At 36.6% G+C, this 20,381-nt stretch overlaps 2 protein-coding genes across 4 annotated transcripts; one reads left to right on the forward strand and one right to left on the reverse strand.

The window, feature by feature from the left end:
- The first annotated feature begins 251 nt into the window (after positions 1-251).
- On the forward strand, positions 252-5,429 carry LOC132119549 (neuromedin-U receptor 2-like). 2 transcript variants are annotated; one of them, XM_059529610.1, is made up of 3 exons: positions 252-635; positions 1,797-2,750; positions 4,664-5,429. In XM_059529610.1, exons 2-3 carry the CDS (start codon positions 1,892-1,894, stop codon positions 4,972-4,974), a joined length of 1,170 nt encoding a protein of 389 aa, XP_059385593.1. In that variant the 5' UTR covers positions 252-635; positions 1,797-1,891; the 3' UTR covers positions 4,975-5,429. The 2 variants fall into 2 exon arrangements, with proteins under 2 accessions (XP_059385593.1, XP_059385594.1); XM_059529611.1 differs by lacking the exon at positions 252-635 and having other exon boundaries at positions 1,716-2,750.
- A 2,341-nt stretch (positions 5,430-7,770) lies between these two features.
- On the reverse strand, positions 7,771-17,486 carry LOC132119548 (putative beta-lactamase-like 1). Of its 2 annotated transcripts, none has more exons than XM_059529609.1 (7): positions 17,293-17,486; positions 16,704-16,854; positions 13,823-13,926; positions 12,648-12,805; positions 10,486-10,733; positions 9,317-9,422; positions 7,771-9,108 (listed from the first exon to the last, which is right to left on the reverse strand). In XM_059529609.1, the coding sequence occupies exons 2-7, from the start codon at positions 16,807-16,809 to the stop codon at positions 8,130-8,132; spliced, it is 1,701 nt and encodes a 566-aa protein (XP_059385592.1). In that variant the 5' UTR covers positions 16,810-16,854; positions 17,293-17,486; the 3' UTR covers positions 7,771-8,129. The 2 variants fall into 2 exon arrangements, with proteins under 2 accessions (XP_059385592.1, XP_059385591.1); XM_059529608.1 differs by having other exon boundaries at positions 13,823-13,929.
- Between the last annotated feature and the right edge of the window lie 2,895 nt (positions 17,487-20,381).

Raw genomic sequence — 20,381 nt, forward strand, 5'->3', positions numbered from 1 at the left:
TACATAAAAAATACATAAATTGTGAATTATGAAAATTACAAATGTTTAAATTAATCTATAAAAAAGTTTGTCGAAAACAGTTTTGTGGGAATCATCTCGAATCTTGAACTTGGTAAAACAATTTATTTAAAATGTTTTAAATCTTCATACTTTTTATTTTGTTTTACTGGGATTAATCATACCGGAATGTATGCTAAAATTGTTGGCGCCCTACCTAGACAATTTTCAACCATCCGCCACTGTGATTGGAGGCAGACAGAGGCGCGTGCAATTGCCTCCCTCCATACCGGTCCATTGAATCCACTTTAAAACGAGTGAAGCATAAACAATCAAAGGTAAAATCATTTTGATTTGCAGATGAAACCTCTGAGAAACGAACACCGAGAAGGATGAAAGCCCGGCAGCCTGTCATCTGTTAGGGTGCGTCTTCACCGCAAAGATCCATCATCCGAGCAACTCCGTCAAGGCAGAGACACTGTAATGACTGTGAATGACACCTGCTGTGGGTGCACGGTCTTACAGCTTTACAGACACACTGATTGCTTACTGGGATCGTTTTAACATGTGCGTGAACAGGGATCAAGTTGAAAGAACAAGTCTGGATGCGGTGCGCGTGCATTGAGGACGCTGGAAAGGTGCGTGTCTTTTAGCATTTCTTAATTTAAAAACACTGAAGGCTTAAATAATGTATTTGTTGAAGTAACATTTATATAAAGTACATTTTTAAACTCAAATCCAGTCAGCTGTATACCAACTATATATTTTACAAATATGTTTTAATATACTATATGCTGCTTCTGTTAGGTAGCGTAATCAATGTTTTAAATGATTTTACATGCATGAACACACTGAACCTTAATTAACATTTGTTATTTAGATTTTTTGGTCAAAAAGCAACAGTCAAATCCTCTCAATACGCGTCCTGATTAATTTAAGGATGAGAATGTGGGCTGATGAGTTTTTAAATTAAGTTTCTCAGGGATCTCAAATAAACTTATGAAGAGGTATTAGGATGTATTCACATAATATGCGTTTGCATGGATTTACATTTAGAGTGAGTTCAGAAAAAGTGGAACCAGGTTGATTAATTCATTTATACCTGTTAATGAATTACTTTATTATTATGGGCTAATATGTACCATGGCACACAAGGTAAGAGTTATGGCAGCTTATGTGTTACCCATCTAATGACAGATAGTTTTAAATATATATATATATTTTTTTTGTAGCTAGACCAAGCTGGTCAGTTATGGTCATTAGCTAGTCCAAGCTGGTCTAGCCGATCTAGATGATGAATATGACCTGGCTAGACCTTGACCAAACTGGTTGGATGGATATAGCCTAGTATATATTTTAATTAAAAAAAAAAATGATGCATACTGATTTACGCATAAAATAGACACACACACACACACACCCACACACACACACACACACACACACACACACACACACACACACACACACACACATTATATATATATATATAACAATACTCCTATCATTTAAATACTAAATATGTTACTTGTCAAGGTAATGGTTAAATATCAAATCTCTGGAAAAGCTCACAATGAAAAAAAAAATGAAGGAATCCTACAGGTGATTTGTTGGCAGGATAAAGCAGACTGTGTTTAATTGTTCAGGGTGATTAAAATCCATTTGCAATTGAGGAAATGACAGTAATCAAGAAAAAAAAGCAGATAATGTTCCTGTAAACACACTATAATGTACCTCCACTGCATCAGCCTTTATACTGGCTAGTCTGCACTAAGATTGTTCAAATCTGTTTGACACAGGTCTCCATCATGCTGTAGGTACAGTCTGAGAGGTAGCAGTTCAAACGCTTACTTCAAGACCGGCACATTTAACAATTTCTCCCTCGATTGCCATAATGGCTCTGACCTGCCTTTGTGAGTCTGTGAATGGATCAGACCAGGACTATGTGTTCTGCAACATCACTACATTCAACTTCACCGGCAACGAGAGTGGACGCTGTCACCTTCAGACCATGGATGAAGTTCTGTTGAGGCTTCTGGGCCCTAGACGATCTCCTTTCTTCCTTCCTGTAACCTTTACGTACATCTTCATCTTCATCACTGGGGTCTTGGGAAACCTCCTCACTTGCACCGTGATCACTAAAGACAGGAAGATGCGGACACCCAGCAATTTATATCTTTTTAGCTTGGCCATCTCAGACCTGCTGGTGCTGCTCTTTGGGATGCCGCTGGAAATCTACGAGCTCTGGCAGAACTACCCTTTTCCCTTTGGCGAAAGCATCTGCTGTTTCAAGATCTTCTTATTTGAGATGGTTTGTTTTGCTTCTGTGCTCAACGTTACAGTGCTAAGCATTGAACGCTACATAGCTGTCATCCACCCGCTAAAAACCCGCTATGCCATAACCAACAAACATGCACAAAGGGTCATTGCTAGCGTTTGGGTTGTTTCCCTGATCTGCGCCATCCCAAACACCTCACTTCATGGCCTGCAGTACCAGTACCTTCCAGAGAGGGTTCTGGAATCAGCTACCTGCAACCTGCTCAAGCCCAAATGGATGTATAACTTGGTGATCCAGGTCACCACTGTTCTCTTTTACTTTGTCCCCATGATGATGATCAGCGTGCTGTATCTGATGATTGGTCTGACACTGGCCAGGGGACAGAAGCAGAGGAAGGACAAACTGGACAAGAACCAGGACAGCTGGAAAATCAATCTGGACAGCAGACGGAGGAGGCAGGTCACCAAGATGCATTGTAAGTGATGGCCAGATTTTTACAGTAAAAACAACATTTATATATGTGTGTGTGTTTATATACAGTATTATATATAGTGTGTATATGAGTAGATTAGATTAAATTAAAATAGAATATTAAAGTCTTCAGTGTATGGGATAAATGTTTTTTTGCATATATTTTTATATTATTCGAAGTACTGTTATTTTATTTGTGCTTTTTTATTAACTTGTGTGTGTGTGTGTGTGTGTGTGTGTGTGTGTGTGTGTGTGTGTGTGTGTGTGTGTGTGTGTGTGTGTGTGTGTGTGTGTGTGTGTGGAAGGCCACACAATAGAAGTATTTCTCATGCATCTCACTCTATTGCCAGTGAATTAATGCAGAATTAATTGCTAGGTTAAAATATATTACTAATATACTGTATAGTAAAACTAAAGCAGTGAGTCATGCAAGGCATGGCATAGAGAAGAAACAAAAGCCTATTTTGTATTTTTTTTATGGGTTTACACTTTCATAAAAGATCATTTTTAAAACATAACATTTCTTTTTTTATTTCCTTTTGGACATTATTATAGGAAATCCAAATTAGTAGCATCAATAATCCACTGGCGAATCTAAATCCCACTGTAAAAGCGTCACTTAGATGTCTGAAAACATCTATCTGCATGGTGTAAGTTATGGAGGAGTGAAATATCTAGCCGAACAATTGTCCAAATCCAACCAACCAACAACAACAAAAGAAATCCCTTTCTTATAGTGTTTCACATCTTCTGTATGCCTTTCCTTAATGGCGATGATGTTATTCCCAAAGCGGCTTTCAGTTTTTAGCAGGTGTTACGATCATATCATGGCTCTCTGCTCTGGTAAAACTCACAAAGTAAAGTGAACCAACATAATGAAAGGGACCTAAAAGCAAGACACGTTCATCTGCTTTTATAGAGCATGTGTCTATACAGTTACAAACTGTAACGGCACAAATCTCTCACCATTACAGCTATTCAATTATACACTCAACTATAAGCTCATCACATTGCTATTTTAGGGTTTCTTTATATTATAAGTGTTTGAGAGAAGCATTAGCAGTGCTTGTTTTCTAGAAAAGGGCTTCGTGATTTTCTTAGTAAAAATGTAATGAATTTAAAATGCATTTATTTAATTCATTTTAAGTATAAATTTCTTAACTTTACTGACATATCAATCGAGATTTACTGATGATATATCATATCATACTAATGATATATCATAATTAACCTTTTTTCTTAATATCATCCCTAGAATGGGTTTTAATGTCACTGTTGATAATGTTTGTATGATCTTTCAATGCAACTTTAAATGCAAGATATTTAAAGTGTACCTAAAGCATGCTTGCAGTAGTTCCACTTTAGCACAATCAAATAAGTATATCTTTAGGTGGACTTCAACACTACTTCCACACAATTAAAGTGCCTTGCATGACTCACCCCTTCAGTTTTACTATATATATTACTGTAAGACTGCAACCTAAAAATTCACTCTGCTTTAATGTCTCTGACAATAGATTGAGATGCATCAGCAGTACTACCTGCAGCAATCTATCGATTACTTTTAATTGAATAAACAATTAGCCCATAAATATTTAATAGCTGGATAGTATGGTCATTTAATTAATTGATTTAATGAGTGATTTACTCGTTAAAGTCTTTCTTCCTCACATCTCAAAACATCAGAAAAAATTTCCTTGCTGTTGTCATCTTTATCTTGGACATAGGCAATATATTTACATAAAGTTCCTTTGAAACAATGTCTCATTAAAAATTACATTGAAACTGTAGTGAACTAAATGCAATTAACCATACATCTATTCTGTACACTGAATTAATCACAAAAATAATCCATTGCAATTGTAACTTTATAACATTATATACAATATACTTGATTCCTTCTCTCTCTCCCTATAGTTGTGGTGGTATTAGTGTTTGCCATCTGTTGGGCTCCCTTCCACATCGACCGACTCTTGTGGAGCTTCATCACGAGTTGGACGGACCACATGCATAACATATTTGAATATGTGCACATAATCTCAGGTGTGCTCTTCTACCTCAGCTCCGCTGTTAACCCCCTCATCTACAACCTTCTCTCCAGTCGTTTCCGGGAGCGCTTTCAAGCGCTGGTGTGGAGTCGCCTGCCATCAGGCTCTTCTCGTAATGACTCAATGCCTTTCTACATCATCCCCAAAGACAACCCCACTGATCTCCAACATCCAGGCTAAGAGCAAGAACACGAGCGGCCCACTTCCTTTTGTCATTATCAGCAGCGGGTGGGAATGGGAGAATGAATGCTTTCATGTGAGACAACATGCTCTGCAATCTCACATAGGAAGCTTTGGTTACCTCTTGCTAATAACAGAAAAAGACAGATGTGAAATGGGTCAATTACAATACTGCGCAAATAAGTGACGTTTACTTAAAACTACATGTGAATGGACACATACTGGGTTTGGATTGATATTGTCTATAAGGCTTTTTGTAGCCAAAGACCAACTTAAGATAATGCTAACCAGTGTGGTCATGCTGTCTAAATAAATAAATAAAAATTAGAACAAAAATGTACAATTTTGCAGAAATGCCACTTGTTATCAAGCCACTCATGGTCAATGACATTGTTCCTGTGAACATTAGTGAAATTTCAGGAGACGCCAAAGTCATTGATTAACCGATTACAAAATTTCTGCTATGCATCAGTTAAAAAAAAAAAAAAAAAAGGGACATCTGTATAATTCACATAAAGTTTGTATCAAATGTTCTGTAAAATTCAGGGTTACACTTTATTTTCTTTAGACATTCTACTAACTATAAATAACTATGCACCTACATGTCAATTACCGCTCATTAAATTGCAACTACATGTCAACTAACTCTCATTAGAGTATTAGTAGACTGTTAGCTTATGGTAAAGTTAGTAAAATAAGTTGACATGTACTTGCAAAGACTATCGAAATAATATTAGCAGATGTTAAGCAGACAGTCTACTCTAATGACTGCTAGTTGACATGTAGTTGCAAAGTTATTTCTAGTTGTTAGATTGTTTAAAGTGGACTATCAAAATAAAGTGTTACTTAATTCAGTGTATAGGCATAATTATCCTTGTTTCTTTATTCAAAGCTTTTTCAATCAAATTAGGAATTATGCTTGTAGATCATTTATTTAGATTGTATAAATACAATGCATTTTAAAACAAATTAAAATATCTATCTATCTATCAGCATGTGGATGGACATCTGTCCTGCAAATCTAAACTGTATTACTGTATAAAATGTCATATGGACAGTAATCATTTTAAACGATCGCCATCAGTCTTATTGGGAACGAGTTGTTCTTTTTTGTCATCTGTGTCATGGGGACATGAAAACAAGGGGTGAAAAGCACATTGTTCCCCGGATCTACTTGCCTCCAGAACTAGAGAGGAGAGGAAGTAACAAACTTGTGCCAGAGGGGAGTCTTTGGAAAATACATCATGAAAATAGAACAATAAGAGCGGCATGGCACATTAATCTTTACAGACTATTACGTAAATGTGTGTATTTTATGTTTCAATTAACTGCAAGGGCTTGTCAGGTACAAGAATGCTGTGTGCGGGGATTCTAGTTAAAGTGTTGCAATGATGGAGTTTTATTGTTGGTTTAGAAATGTTTGTGCCAAAAGTGCTTCACTAGAATTCAGCATCTTGAGAATTAGAATATTTCTTGTATCTGTGGATTGTAATATTAAATAGATTGTAGAACTGTGGCTTCACTTTCAAACATTGCTCATTATTTGTTTCTGTCCCATGTTGGTGACCTTGCCTGTTGACAGTTTAATCTAGCAGCTAAATCCTGCTGTGACGTAAATGAGAGATGAATGGGTCACGGTCTCGGGAAAGACTTGTAATCTGTAATTTATAGAACATGAGAAGAAAAACATTAATGGGTTTAACACCAAGTTCTATTGATATATGATACAAGAATTGTTTATTAAAATAGAAATAAAGCAATGTTGTAGTCTCTATTAAAAAGGTTTTGAATATATTATCAGTTTTAGTGGGTGTGTCTTTCCAAATCACCAGTTCTCCACTATACCGCAGAATTAGGTTCCAATTGCAGATACCCATGGTTTATTTTGGTATGTTTTTGTAAATTATCTGTATTCATTCCACTGTACAAACTAAGCCTAAAAACTTATTTGCATTCTCATAATTCCATACTTATTCTTACGAATATATAATGGAGATCGAAAACACAAGTTCAAAACTCTTAGGGTTAGAGGTATGAATGCATATTGACCTTTCAATTCTAACAATGAACTGACATTTCAAATGATTGTCACACTCAAATCTTTTTCGGAAGATTCCAGCACATTAATATTCCTACATCAAACGGGACTTAAACCAAGGCTTATTTTGTATAAAACAATATTACAGCATTGGAAACTGGATTTATTTCTGCATATTCAATTGCAATAGCATAGAAAATGAAAATGTGACAGTGATTTAGTGAGATCATTAAACCCAATGAGGTCTCCATAACATTAATAAAATAATGTTATTTTGCTTAAAGAACTCATTTATTTACGATGCTAACTGTACAAAAAGGTTTTTATATACAATGGCAAGGAGATATGAAAATATGAGGACATCTATATATAGGGAAGTCGTGGCCTTATGGTTAGAGAGTCGGACTGGCAATTGAAAGGTTGTGAGTTCAAGTCTCGGGCCGGCAGGAATTGTGGGTGGTGGGTGGAGTGCATGTACAGCTCTCTCCACCTTCAATACCATGACATAGGTGCCCTTGAGCAAGGCACCAAACCCCCAACTGCTCCCAGGGCGCCGCAGCATAAATGGCTGCCCACTGCTCCGGGTGTGTGTTCACAGTGTGTGTGTGTGCACTTCGGATTGGTTAAATGCAGAGCACGAATTCTGAGTATGGGTCACCATACTTGGCTGAATGTCATGTCACTTTCACAAGCATATGAATGTGTGCAAAAATAAGGTTTCATTAGTTAATGTTAATGTATTAACTAACATGAATGAACAATACATTTATTACAGTAGTTATTAAACTTTGTTAATTTTAGTTAATGAACATACAGTTCACTTTTGATTTTAATAATGCATTAGTAAATGTTGAAATGAACTGAAACGATTAATAAATGCAGTAGAAGTTTTGTTCATGCTTAGTTCATGTTAACTAAAGTAGTTAACTAATGTTAACTAATGAACCTTATTGTAAAGTGTTACCAAATAGGTTATACTGAAATTTAAGCTATTACAAAAAAAAAACAAAAAAAAAACAATAACAGTGGTAATCATCCTCTGTGATCATTTGATGCAATCACTCATAAATATACCCCCTGTGTCTAAGAGTACAGTTTTTCAGAAACCATTTCATCCTCAGTTAGAGAACGTGGGTCTGCGAGATATTCTAATCACATTATATGTGTTGAGCCCCGGAGCGTCGAATCCAGGAGACATGCCTTTCTTGTCAAAGACATAAAAGTTAAACAGCTGCCCATCTTGGGCTTCGAGGGACACCGACGCTGTGTTGACGTGCAGCACACAAGGATATTCTTTCTCAAACACGACTTTAAAGACTCGGTCCACTAGGTAATTCAATTTAATGGTACGATACTGCTCAGGAATGAGATCATCTATTTGAGGTCCAAACTGCTGCATGATCAAGACACCATCTGGTCCCACTTTAATCTCGTAAAACGTAATGTTGTTGTAAGTGTAAAAGCCCACGTAGGGTGCAGGATTGGGCGGAGGAATAAGAAACCGCTTGGCCTCCCTGAAGGCCCTCTCCATGGCAGGAATGATAAACGAGTAGGTCTTTGACACAATATCCTGGTTCTGCGGCCGTGTGCCTGCCATCAGCACCACCAATCCAAGTTTAAGGCGAGGCACCAGAGAGAACATAGAGGAGTAGCCGTCCAGATCGCCATCCTTGCGTAGCACCTCATATCCCATCTGTTCATTCACTTCCCATGGTGTTCCGGTGCGGTTGGCGAAGTAGTCTTTTTCACAGCGGAACAAAGGGGTTAGCATTATTTTTAAAGTGTCGGGCTCCAGTATCTTGCGGTGATAGGCTCCCAGTAACATCATTGATAATTTAGCCATGTCAGCAGCTGTTGAATACATCTGGCCTGAGGGGCGGTACCAACCCAAGTCATAAAGAGGTGCATTCTGGCCACTGGCGTATACACCTACAGCCATTTGACTTTGAATACCAGGGTTGATGTCAAACCCTGTGTCCTCCATTCCCAACCTGCCCAGAATGTTATCCGTAATCCATCGCTGGTAATTGATACCGACAACTCTCTCAGAGAGGACATGGGCGAGCAAAGAGAAGGCCAAATTGCTGTAGTGACATCTAACAGAGAAAATAGAAGAGAACAGTATGTTACAGTATGTCTTCTTTCTGCCCCCAAGGAGTGTTATTAGAAGACAACAGAAAAGATATTATCATTATCGCCATGGTTCATAACCTCTACACAAAGAAACAGCAATTCAGATGGCACAAAATGAGTTTGTTAAAAGTAGCTGATAGGAAGAAATCTGGTTACATGGCGGAAACTTACTTGGTCCCAGGATCAGCGACGAGCACATCATCTTGCAGGAGGTTGATTGCAGACTTGGTCTTTCCTTTCCACAGCAAGGTAGTTCCACGGAGTCTTCGGGGTAAACCTGCAAAAATTACAATATTGTGACTAATGCATAATTGTGACTCTTTAAAAATCTATTTTTCTACACTGATATGAACATTTGCAGAATAGGGAAATTCATGTTCTTTTAAAGAGGTCAAAACATAAAAATAAAGAACACAAAATGTTTTCCAAAGTAAGAGCATGCATTAAAACTAAGCAGCAAAAATAGTTTGTCCTGTACATTCACAACAATAATTTTATTGAATACTTATTCATAAGCCAGAATAAATCATTTACATTTCTACATTTGAAACTTGGTCTTCCCAAGTTACTGCAAGGAAATACAGATAAAGTAGGATAAATGTAACGGAGGCTCTGCAAAGAAGCAGTTATTGAAGGATTTTGGACAGCTGCAACCTATATTGGTATTAAAAAAGCAGCGGCTTGTGAGCATTTACACTAAAGTTTTGAAGGCACAGTATGAAAAACTCTTCTTAGTTCAAAAGCCCATAGTACACTTTGTATGCTAATGTATGCATTCAGTGTGCATTTGAACTCAATCTCATCATCAGTAAGCAAAGTAATGTCAAAACACTGTCTTTGTCCATTGTTTTACAGTTGAAAATAAAATGGATAAGGTGGAACAACAACAAACTACTAAAGACAGCAACAGCATAAGACTTTAATGCTGATGAGAGCTTACATTTAAAGACGGTTTAATTTCTGCACTAAAAGGGTTTAAATTCATATCTGCATTTCATTTTAATTAGCATACAGGCATAGCAGCTGTGATCAGTAATTACACACATCAAGTAAGTGAAGACATCGCCAGTCACTTAAGGTACATTCCTTTTATTACTATGAAAATGCAATAGAATAATTCATTGTGTTTAATTCTGAGTTTTTCCACTATATTGTCCATGTTCACCACCAGTAATTAAGGTCAAACAGCTGGCCCACTGCTGAGCTCAAAGAAACATTCATTTTGACCTGCTGCTATGGTTATTACATGCTGTGAATAAACAATGTTGTTATTCCAACACTCTGTGATTGTGCATTCATGGAATTGCTTCGTGAAACAAGACTGGAAGCTGGAAACTTACCAGAAAGCTGGCTGGCCATTCTTCTTAATGTTACAGAGGACGAACGGATTTGAACCTCACCGCTGTCAAGGAAGATCAACCCATCAGTGACGTATTTCAGCTCAGAGTCTCTGCTTTTGCCCAGGGGGTTTTTAATGGTGAAGTTGTCCACATACTTCTCCAGGGGGTCATCCAGAGAGGCCACCTTGCCATCTTCCCACAGTCTATACAGCATCAGGGTGGGAAAAATCTTGGATACACTAGCAATCCTACAGAATGGGCAAATGTGCAGCAGATTCAGACATTGCCTATAGTCAGTGTGCTCAAAATAAGATTTTTTATTATTTATGAAAATTATCCTAAGCTATGAGAAAATAACAGCTTCTTTTGCATTGGTGCTATAAGTTCAGCAATGAAACTGAATTATTAATCATGAAAATGCCATAGAATTGCTAGACATCAAGTGAAGTATAATGCTACTTTAAGCATTGAAGGATGTCATCACAAAATCCTTAACTGTATAGGTAAATGCAAAGGTAAACCTATTCTTACTGATTGGTGTCATTTCTTCCAAAAAAACAATTTATCTATTTATTTATTTTTTACTTTTTTTCCATGTTAGGTTTCACATGTTCATGAAAAGGCTTTTAACAATTCCTGACTTCTTAACTCTTTTGCATTGTGCAGCCTTGACTGGCTGGTCAATTGGCCGTGTGCGTCAAAACTTAACACTTAAACTGGCATTGGGTAGTTTATGAGCTCATACTCAGCCTTTTGAACTATGAAAATAACATCACTTAACAGTGTGCCCTCATAAATCCTATATACTCAGCCATGTGAGCATAACATGTCAAAACACCTCGCAACTAAAAGATTGATTATATTTGTGAATACCCTTGACTCTGAAAATGTCATAAAACTGTTCCATAGCCCATCACAATATTTTGAGTTATGAAAACAATTGCTAGGTTGTGTACAAGATGTTCCTTACAGCTATAACTACAGAAAAGCAGCTCAGTGACTCTTCTCTTCTCAGATTACTTCTCGGAAAGCTGAGAAAGTGGCTATACATTCTCAAGGTCTGATAACACCACCAGCCTCATCATCTGTATTCAAAACCGTTCCATACAGCTGCAAACCCTCAAGAGCTTTTAGAAATAAGCTTTGATGTTAAATACAGCACAATACAGTCCATAGAAAGGTTTTATAAACTAAAAGGGAAATATGTGTGTGTGATGTGAAAGCAATTAATTGAATAATTGTACAAACCCTTTCCCTTCAATATGAGCTCTACAAATGTAATTTTGGAGGCCATACTCTAGACAGAAATAAGGTCTATTATTACTGCCTCTGGAGTGGATGTTCATTTTGAATACATAATGATTAAAACTATGCACTGCTTCTGTATGTGCCTTCAAATAGTGCTGGTATTCATGTCCATTTGGTTCTGATTTTTAAAAGCAGACATGTGCCTAAATTAAAAAAACAAAAGACCATGGCTTTCAACAGAGAAGACAAGCTTTCTTTTGTCCACTTTGAAATCGCAACGACACTAAGCTGTGGTATTTGACAATGATATCTCCAATCTAAATGTAAAATGAGCAAATTAGAAGTGGATTTGGACTGATTAAATCAGGCTAGGCATATAATTGGGCTTTAAACGTGGAGATGTGAGCTCCGTCAATGAAAAAGAGCAGAACAACTCTTAGGTGATGATTCATGAATGATTGCAGCTATATTGGTCCAAATCAAGGACCCTTGAAAAGGGGAAAAAGATCACAAAGGAGACACTCAGACAATTAATTGCCAATTGTGATAACGCTCCCTCTCTGTGCTAGACATTACTGTATGAGGGTGATGCACCGGCAAGTTTATCATCTCTCTTATTAACCAATAATATTGAAGTAAGTGAATTTGAATGTAACTTTCGATGCAAAAAGGCGTTGCTAGCCACACACTGAATTATTTCATGACTTGAGAAGGTCTTACAAAAATATGTTTTATTATATAAACTACAAAAACTTCAACTTGATTCTTACTCTTACTAGTAAATGTACAGTATATGTAACACACACACATACATATATACATACACACATATATATATATATATATATATATATATATATATATATATATATATATATATTTATGGAAAAACATAATAGATAAATGTTCCTTACCTGTAAATGGTGTATTCATTTGGTGGTGCAGAGTTTGGATCACTACCATTCCTTTTGCCGAAGTTCCCTGTCCACAGTACTGTGTCATTGTAAGTAACAATAGCTGACAATGAGGGCAGACTGATGGGGTTGATGTTATTCCGCAGCAGTGCGTCAACCTAAACAAATGACAAGACATAACTACATCTGTTAATATGCCAGCAGTGATTCTGGCATACAGAAGATGTAGCTGAAGTCAAATGTGATTTGTGTAATGCGTTCCATGTTAAAATAAACCATAAATGTAATGCATCCTTGCTGGAAAAATAAATAAATAAAAAGAAAAGAATCAGTACACTCTTAAATAAAATCATACCGATTCCAACAGCAGTATATATTTCCAGTACAAACAAATACAAGTAAGCCACACATACGTTTTCCCTGAAATATCACAGTGGCATTCAAAACATTTATCTGTTAAACATGCTGACCAGCAGAATCAGACTCAACCAATGGCATGAGTTTAGGGTGGAACATTCTGTTGAAGTGACCAATGGCTGTCAGTATTTTTGTGATTCCATTTGATGATGCTAGTGGCACGTAAATTAGACATGTCAACATAATAATACAGTTCTTTAATACTGAGAGCATTTTTTTATTATGCCAAGTACTTATTCTATGAGCCAACACTCTAAATGATGCTAAATGAATTACATTTTCTTATTATGTTTTTGTCTAAATATTGTCAAACTATTCATTATGTGGCTCACTCATATTCATAATTCATGCTGTACATTGATAACGACACCTGACTGATTTAAATTTCACTTCATGTATAACATTTTTAAGGTGCTGTCAGGAATGCATCCAGCAGCAGTACATTATTTTACCGCTGCTTTTTTAGAGCAATGATTTTATGCTTTTAATGGCCGCAGGTATAGACAAAGGAACAGCATTTATAATCTGGTGCACTTTCAGCCGAGGCTTTTGCTCTAATGGCATCTAAAGTGCGAGGGGACATTTTGAAATAATGATCTAAATATATAACTAGACTTCAGTTTTTGGAGAAGAAGAAAGCAAACTCGGAGATAAAATGTGTCGTAATCCTACAAAAGACAAAATCATAGCACAGAAATACTGGTTAAAAATGATTTTTGGACAGTGTAGGGTTTAGTTTTCTATCTTCACATGCTTACTTTCTCAAGCGCTTCATTCAAAGAGTGGATGGGATGTTCAAGAGGTGTGGGCTCCGGGAAGCGAGGGCACATTCTCACAGATTTGGATCTTTCCCCAGTATTTTCTTCTTAAGAATGGGCACACAGTCATAAGAATATATATAAAAAGAGAAGGTGAACAGTGCAAAAGGGAAAGCTTAGAGCAATGTTGCATAAACATTGGAAATTAGTGAAGAGAGCACATTTAGTTCCCAACTGAATAAAATTGCAACATGAGCTCAAACAATGAATGAAAAAGGTGACAGATTAATTTTGAACACACATAAAATAATAAGCCCATAACATAACAGATAGAGACAAATATCTGCATGAATACATTTCATCATTTTTCTAGCTAAATATAGACATTTTATTGGTTAAAATGTAAATAAACTTGACTAACCGTTTTAAAGATGTGGAAAAAAATGAAAACAATATTTGAGAATAAAACTGAAGCCATCATGTGGGTTGAAGAAATTCATCTTTATAAAGGGAGTAAACTTCTTAGAGTTGAATTCACTAAGAATGAACTGCACAGGCACCAGATGACTAAAAGAATTATGCAAATCAGGGAACGGACACAAAATTGGTGCTCAATGCAAATAGCATGCTGCAAATATCCATTTTGCAGGCCAGTTCTGAGTGTCAGGTTGTTGAGCATGAGGCACACTGGCATACTTTTTATAGATTGTGTTTGCACTTAAAAGAATGACAATGGCCAGTGCTATTTTAATATTATTTATATACTACTGTAGTTTTCAGTTATATTTTGAAAAAGCTTGTATTTTTATATTTTCAGTTAGTTTTATTTCATTAGTTTTTATTTTATTATCAGTTTCATTTTGATTACTTTTGTTTTGTGTTTTTATCTTTTTTTATATTAATGTTTAGGATTAATTTGTTTTTATTTAAGTTTTAGCCTCATCTTACCAATTACTAATTTTAATGTTTCAACTTTTATTTTCCATTTAGTTTAAAGGTCCCCTTCTTCGAGATTCCATGTTTTAAACTTTAGTTAGTGTGTAATGTTGTTGTTAGAGTATAAATAATATCTGTAAAATTCTAAAGCTCAAACTTCAATGCCAAGCGAGATATTTTATTTAACAGAATTCGCCTACAAAAAAACGACCCGTTTGGACTACATCCCTCTAGTTCCTGCAGGAATGACGTCACTAAAACAGTTTTTTGACTAACCTCCGCCCACATGAATTCACAAAAAGGGGGCGTGGTCTTGTTGGGCTCTGACGGAGAAGAGGAAGAGCTGCGTTTGAGTTTGTCGCCATGTCGTCGAAACGCTGTTATTTTCATCTCGGCGTCCAATCATCTTTGTTTGGCCTTCCCAGGGACGCTGTACTTAGAGATCAATGGTTACAATTTATGTTTAACTCGGTTCCCGAAAATTATAATCCACATGTAAAACTATGTGCAGCACATTTTGCTGAGGACAGCTTCCTCAATCTCAATCAGTTTAATGCCGGATTCGCACAAAGATTATTCTTGAAAGATGGAGCAGTTCCCTCTTTGTCTGGAGAAGGCGTTGTTTATGGACCACAACAGGTAAGTGTATTTTATTATTTAAGTTGGTGCGTTTAACAGTTTCTGTAACTTTTTACATAAAGGGCAACGCTGTTTAGCTTTGTTAAACTAGATGTTAGGGCTGTGCAAAAAAACTAATGCGATTTTCATGCGCATCTCGTCAGTAAAAACGCTCCTGTGATTATAAGTACATCTCCAGCACATGCTCCTGCCCACTTGCTTCTCAAAACTAGTCCAATCGCGTTACCAGGAGGTCAGCCTGCGCTCAGCTGCTGTCGAATCACAACACAGGAACCGCTGTCCCAATCAGAACTCGTTACGTATTTCTGAAGGAGGGACTTTATAGAACAAGGAAGTCATCAGCCCGTTTTTATGACAGTGTAAACAGCGGTATACAGATAGGTGAATTGTGTGAAAAATACTGTGTTTTTTTTACACGCGAACCATGAACACATGTTATATTGCACACTGTAAACACAATCAAAGCTTCAAAAAAAGTGCGAAAAACAGGACCTTTAAGAACAGTGATTTACCACATTAACATAACGCATTCTCATCCCAAGGCGTCATATACTGACCCTTTTGACATTTCGTCAACATCCTACGCATATGGCACCCTCTAGCGTCAATATGAGACACAGATTATGGGTTAGGGTTAGGGTTAGGGTTAGACCGCTAGGAGGCGCCTTCTGGCCCATATTTATCTGCGTCTAATATTGACGCTAGAGGGTGCCATGTGCGTAGGATGTTGACGAAATGTCAAAAGGGTCAGTATATGACGCCTTGGGATGAGAACGGCCTAAACTTGATTCTGGTTTTGTGAATCAGGCTCATCACGTCTTTAGATCATGCAGCACAAAATGGCTTTACATATGTAGCTCCACTCCATGTTCACCTAGAAAAGAAGACAGCCTTCCATCTTTAGCATTCAAAGTCAATCCCCAGCAGATAATAGGATCTACTAATCACACCTCGTGTAACCTCTCAGACATGCACGTTTGACAACAAAAAAAGACAGATTTTTATTATAGTTTATTCAGTAGGAAGTATTTATAAACCTGCAAAAGAGTTTTGTATAATTTAAAGTTTATAAGTGTGACTTAAGGCTTTCACAAGGACAGAGTCTTGTTGTCTGAGCAAGTAAAGGTTAGTGTTCCTGTAGCTCAGTTGGTAGAGCATTGCGCTATCATACGCAAGGTTGGGGGTTCGATTCCCCGGGAACACATGATAGGTTAAAATTGATAGCTCAAATGCACTGTAAGTCGCTTTGGATAAAAATGCATAATTTAATTTAATTTAGTAAACACATGACCCATGGACCACTTACCTAGCACTAACTTGGGCAGCTGGTACTGCCAAATGAAGCATGAAGTCATGATGATGGACAGAAGCAAGGAAAACACCAGGCCCAGTTGGGTCCATTTCACCTTCATCTTGCTGGTTTTCGTTAACCCATCTATGTCAAGTGCTGGTGTCGGCTATTAACATGGATATAAACATTAAATGATTTAACGGTATAGGAAAACTTTTTGGGGGCTATTTTAATTCACTATATATACACAACCATTCAAATGTTTGGAGTTGGTAAGATTTGTTAAATGTTTTTAAAAGAAGTCTCTTATTCTTATAATTTGCCATTTTGAAAACACTTGCGCTAACATCCCAATTCAATCAATCAACGCTCCACGCTCCAAAACAAAAATAAATAAGAAAATGAAACGTAGTACGTCTCTGGGTCTACTCCATTTGTCATGCTGTGAGTCATTCAAAATATTAGAATTAATGACTGCAAGAAAAAGACGAACAAAACTGATAAAGTTAGCCAAGGAGAACAAATTATGACGTAAAGCCTGAAAGTACTGTAGTTGCTGACCAAAACTCTTTTAAACAACAGAACATAATTTAATTACACTCACCGGAAGCAAAGGTCCATCTGTAATATTATGTGTATATATGACTCTATTTCAACTAGCTTTTCTAATCCAAAGTGTGCAGATTCCGTATGGAATTCCTTTTCTTCTGAAGTGGAAACTCCCATTCCATCGCAGTCACACCCTAGGTACCACTGGGTAGACACAGATCTAACTCTTGCCATCGCCACAAGGATTGTGGCATAATCCTGGCCACCAGATTCCCTTTGACAATTCAATTTCCACCACAGCGCTTGACCTGACATCATAATCCCAAGATTTACCCCTTTAAAACCCATTAGACCAGAGTGGTTCTTTATCTTAATCCCTGTAAATCGATTCACTTGGCTGCTGATTTTCTGCTTTTAGTGCGTTCTCTTCTCTGAACTATTAAACTTCTCATGTATGGAGAATCAAATTTCAAATCTCATGAGAACTTTTGTGTGTAACAAGATGACAAGGCATGGCAGACTTCATCTTGCAAGAGCATTTAATCACATAAAGTGAACGTCAACATTGGACATCCCTGAGGGGACTACAGGAGGGTTACATAAGAGACCCAAGGATATATGTACGGTTTTTGAACAAGTTTTGAAATGTTGTCTACATGTTGCTACATGAAATGTTGTCTACATTGAAATGTCTACATTGAAATGTTGTCCACATGTTGTCGACATTTAGCATTAGTCAAGTCACTCATTTGGCAAGTCTTTTGGCAGATATTCTCCAACACAAATCTTATCAGGTAATTTGCAGGTGTTAAATTTACACTACTGCACTCCACTGATCCAAGGATCCTGACATGTGACTCTTATAGCAGGCCATGATTGGACCAATTTACCTGGAGGTACATTGGGATTAACAGGAGCAGCAGTGAGATTACTGTATTCTGAATATAGCACTGACATCCTCTCCAAAACGTTTAAAATAAAATAAAATAAAATGCTTTCATAAACAGCTACAAAAATACTAAATTTGTCTTATGATACATCTTTCTTAATATAATATAATATAATATAATTGAATTAGGGCATCATTATTTGATTTAAAACATTCTTTCATTATTAAAATTATAATAAGACCTTTAAATGTACTCAACAATTGCAGAGAGTAAAAAAGAGAGTAGTCTCAAAAGGTTTTACCATGTAAACCATCAGATGAACCATTTCAACCAAAAAAAAAAAAAAAACCCCTGTCATGTAATAATAAAAAATTTATATTCTGATGATTAATGAGAGATACTTTGCATCTTGATCCCATCCTGTGCAGCATCACAGCTAGTGAGTCAAAAGGCATTGCTGATGGAATAGCAGTGAAACGCATTGTGAGCTTTGAACACACAGATGGTCATGAACTAAATGATGATGCATCAACAGATTAGTGCATTGCTTTTGACTCAACAAGAGAAGTCATAATCTAATTGTTTAGTCTCTGTTGTTTACTTGTTAGAGAAGGATTTGTGTTGTTTTGGCCATGCACAATATATCTGTAGAGTGCAGTGTGCTTGGGCTGTGAAGCTGATGTCTGCATGGAGATTACCTGTGACTGGACTCCGTCCACAGATGTCTCCCTCAGCACCACCTTGCTCCCTGTCTCTCCCATGTTTACTCCACCAAAGCAGAAGACAATTCACTGGTTCTGGCAAATTTCATGGAAAAAGAGGCATATATCTCTTTTCAGCTTAGGGTGGGACAAAAAACCGAATGTTTTGTGAACAGGCCAATGATGTGGCCATCATCTTTTTGTCCTATCCATTAATTTATTTGAAAATACATTAAATATACAGTTCATCCATACAATCAATGTCTAAAATAAGCATGTTGTTTATTTACAAATTAAAATTCATATTGATATATTTGGAAGGCATGCAGTCAAAAATGTCAAGTAAAATATACATTTTTAAAAACTTTCACCAGCAGGCAAATCAAAGTCAAGTTTAACCAACATGTACACAATAAATAAATACATATATATAAATAAATAACCAACCATCCAAATTAATTCATGAGAAGGCATTAATTAGAATCAATATTTATGGTCATATGTTAATACATTTTTATAAAAAAAAAAAAAAAAAAATACAATCATAATATCATGCTGTATATTCATATTCCACAGTGCAATGCACTTGAGCTTTCTAGGTTAAACCAGTGTGGTAACAGATAATATCGACCAATAGTTATTTGATTTTATAAAATACATAAATAAATAAATAAAAGCAAAATTGGGGTTCAAAATGTAAAGATGATATTTAGGAGATACCTCTCTGGAAAACATGTTAAAAATCAGGCAAATGAAAGTCACATGGTTCAACCAACATGCAGAAAGATGCAGGCCAGTAAAATTCTGCTGTGCCCCAGGAAAAAATTACTGAGGATCCTTATGAATCAATGGGATTGACGTATACCAACTTGAGAATCATTTTCTCTTATAATATTTCATCAATCAAGTCATATGTGTATTCTATCCACTGTTTAGAATCAGAACTAGTGGTGTCACTATTTTTAATTGGTCAAACAGCTTTGCAAAAAGTCTGAAACTGTTCACGATTCAGTGTGATTCATTTGGACAGTTTACTCACACACTGGACGGTTTGCAGCGGTTTCACACACAGCAATAATAAAGGGAAAATTTTGTAAGAAAGAAAACATAAAGAGCGCTGGATGAAGTGGATAAGTTAAATACAAATTCAGTCATATTAAAAATATCTTGTGGGGCACTCATATCTGGTAACTGCGGGGAGCAGTTGGAGGTTCAGTGCCTTGCTCAAGGGCACCTAAGTCATGTTATTGTCGGCCCGAGATTCGAGCCCACAACCCTAGGGTTAGGAGTCAAAATCTCTAACCACTAGGCCACAACTTCCCTAAATGATGTTGAGACTTAATAGATTAGGCCTGCATAACAAATTAGGCTACTTTTAGCCTTACCTTGCTGTTGGTTCACCCTCTTCTTATGGAAAGGACAATTTATAGGCTCATCCATTTATATTCAAAGCAGGATTAAAAAGAATGAATATGGGCACACTTTTTTGATGGGGGGCTGTGCACCAGTAATGATGAATGGCTAGAAATTCCCCTGATACTTAAATAAATACA

The sequence above is a fragment of the Carassius carassius genome, chromosome 38, assembly GCF_963082965.1.
Source record: "Carassius carassius chromosome 38, fCarCar2.1, whole genome shotgun sequence".
Classification (NCBI taxonomy): domain Eukaryota; kingdom Metazoa; phylum Chordata; class Actinopteri; order Cypriniformes; family Cyprinidae; genus Carassius; species Carassius carassius.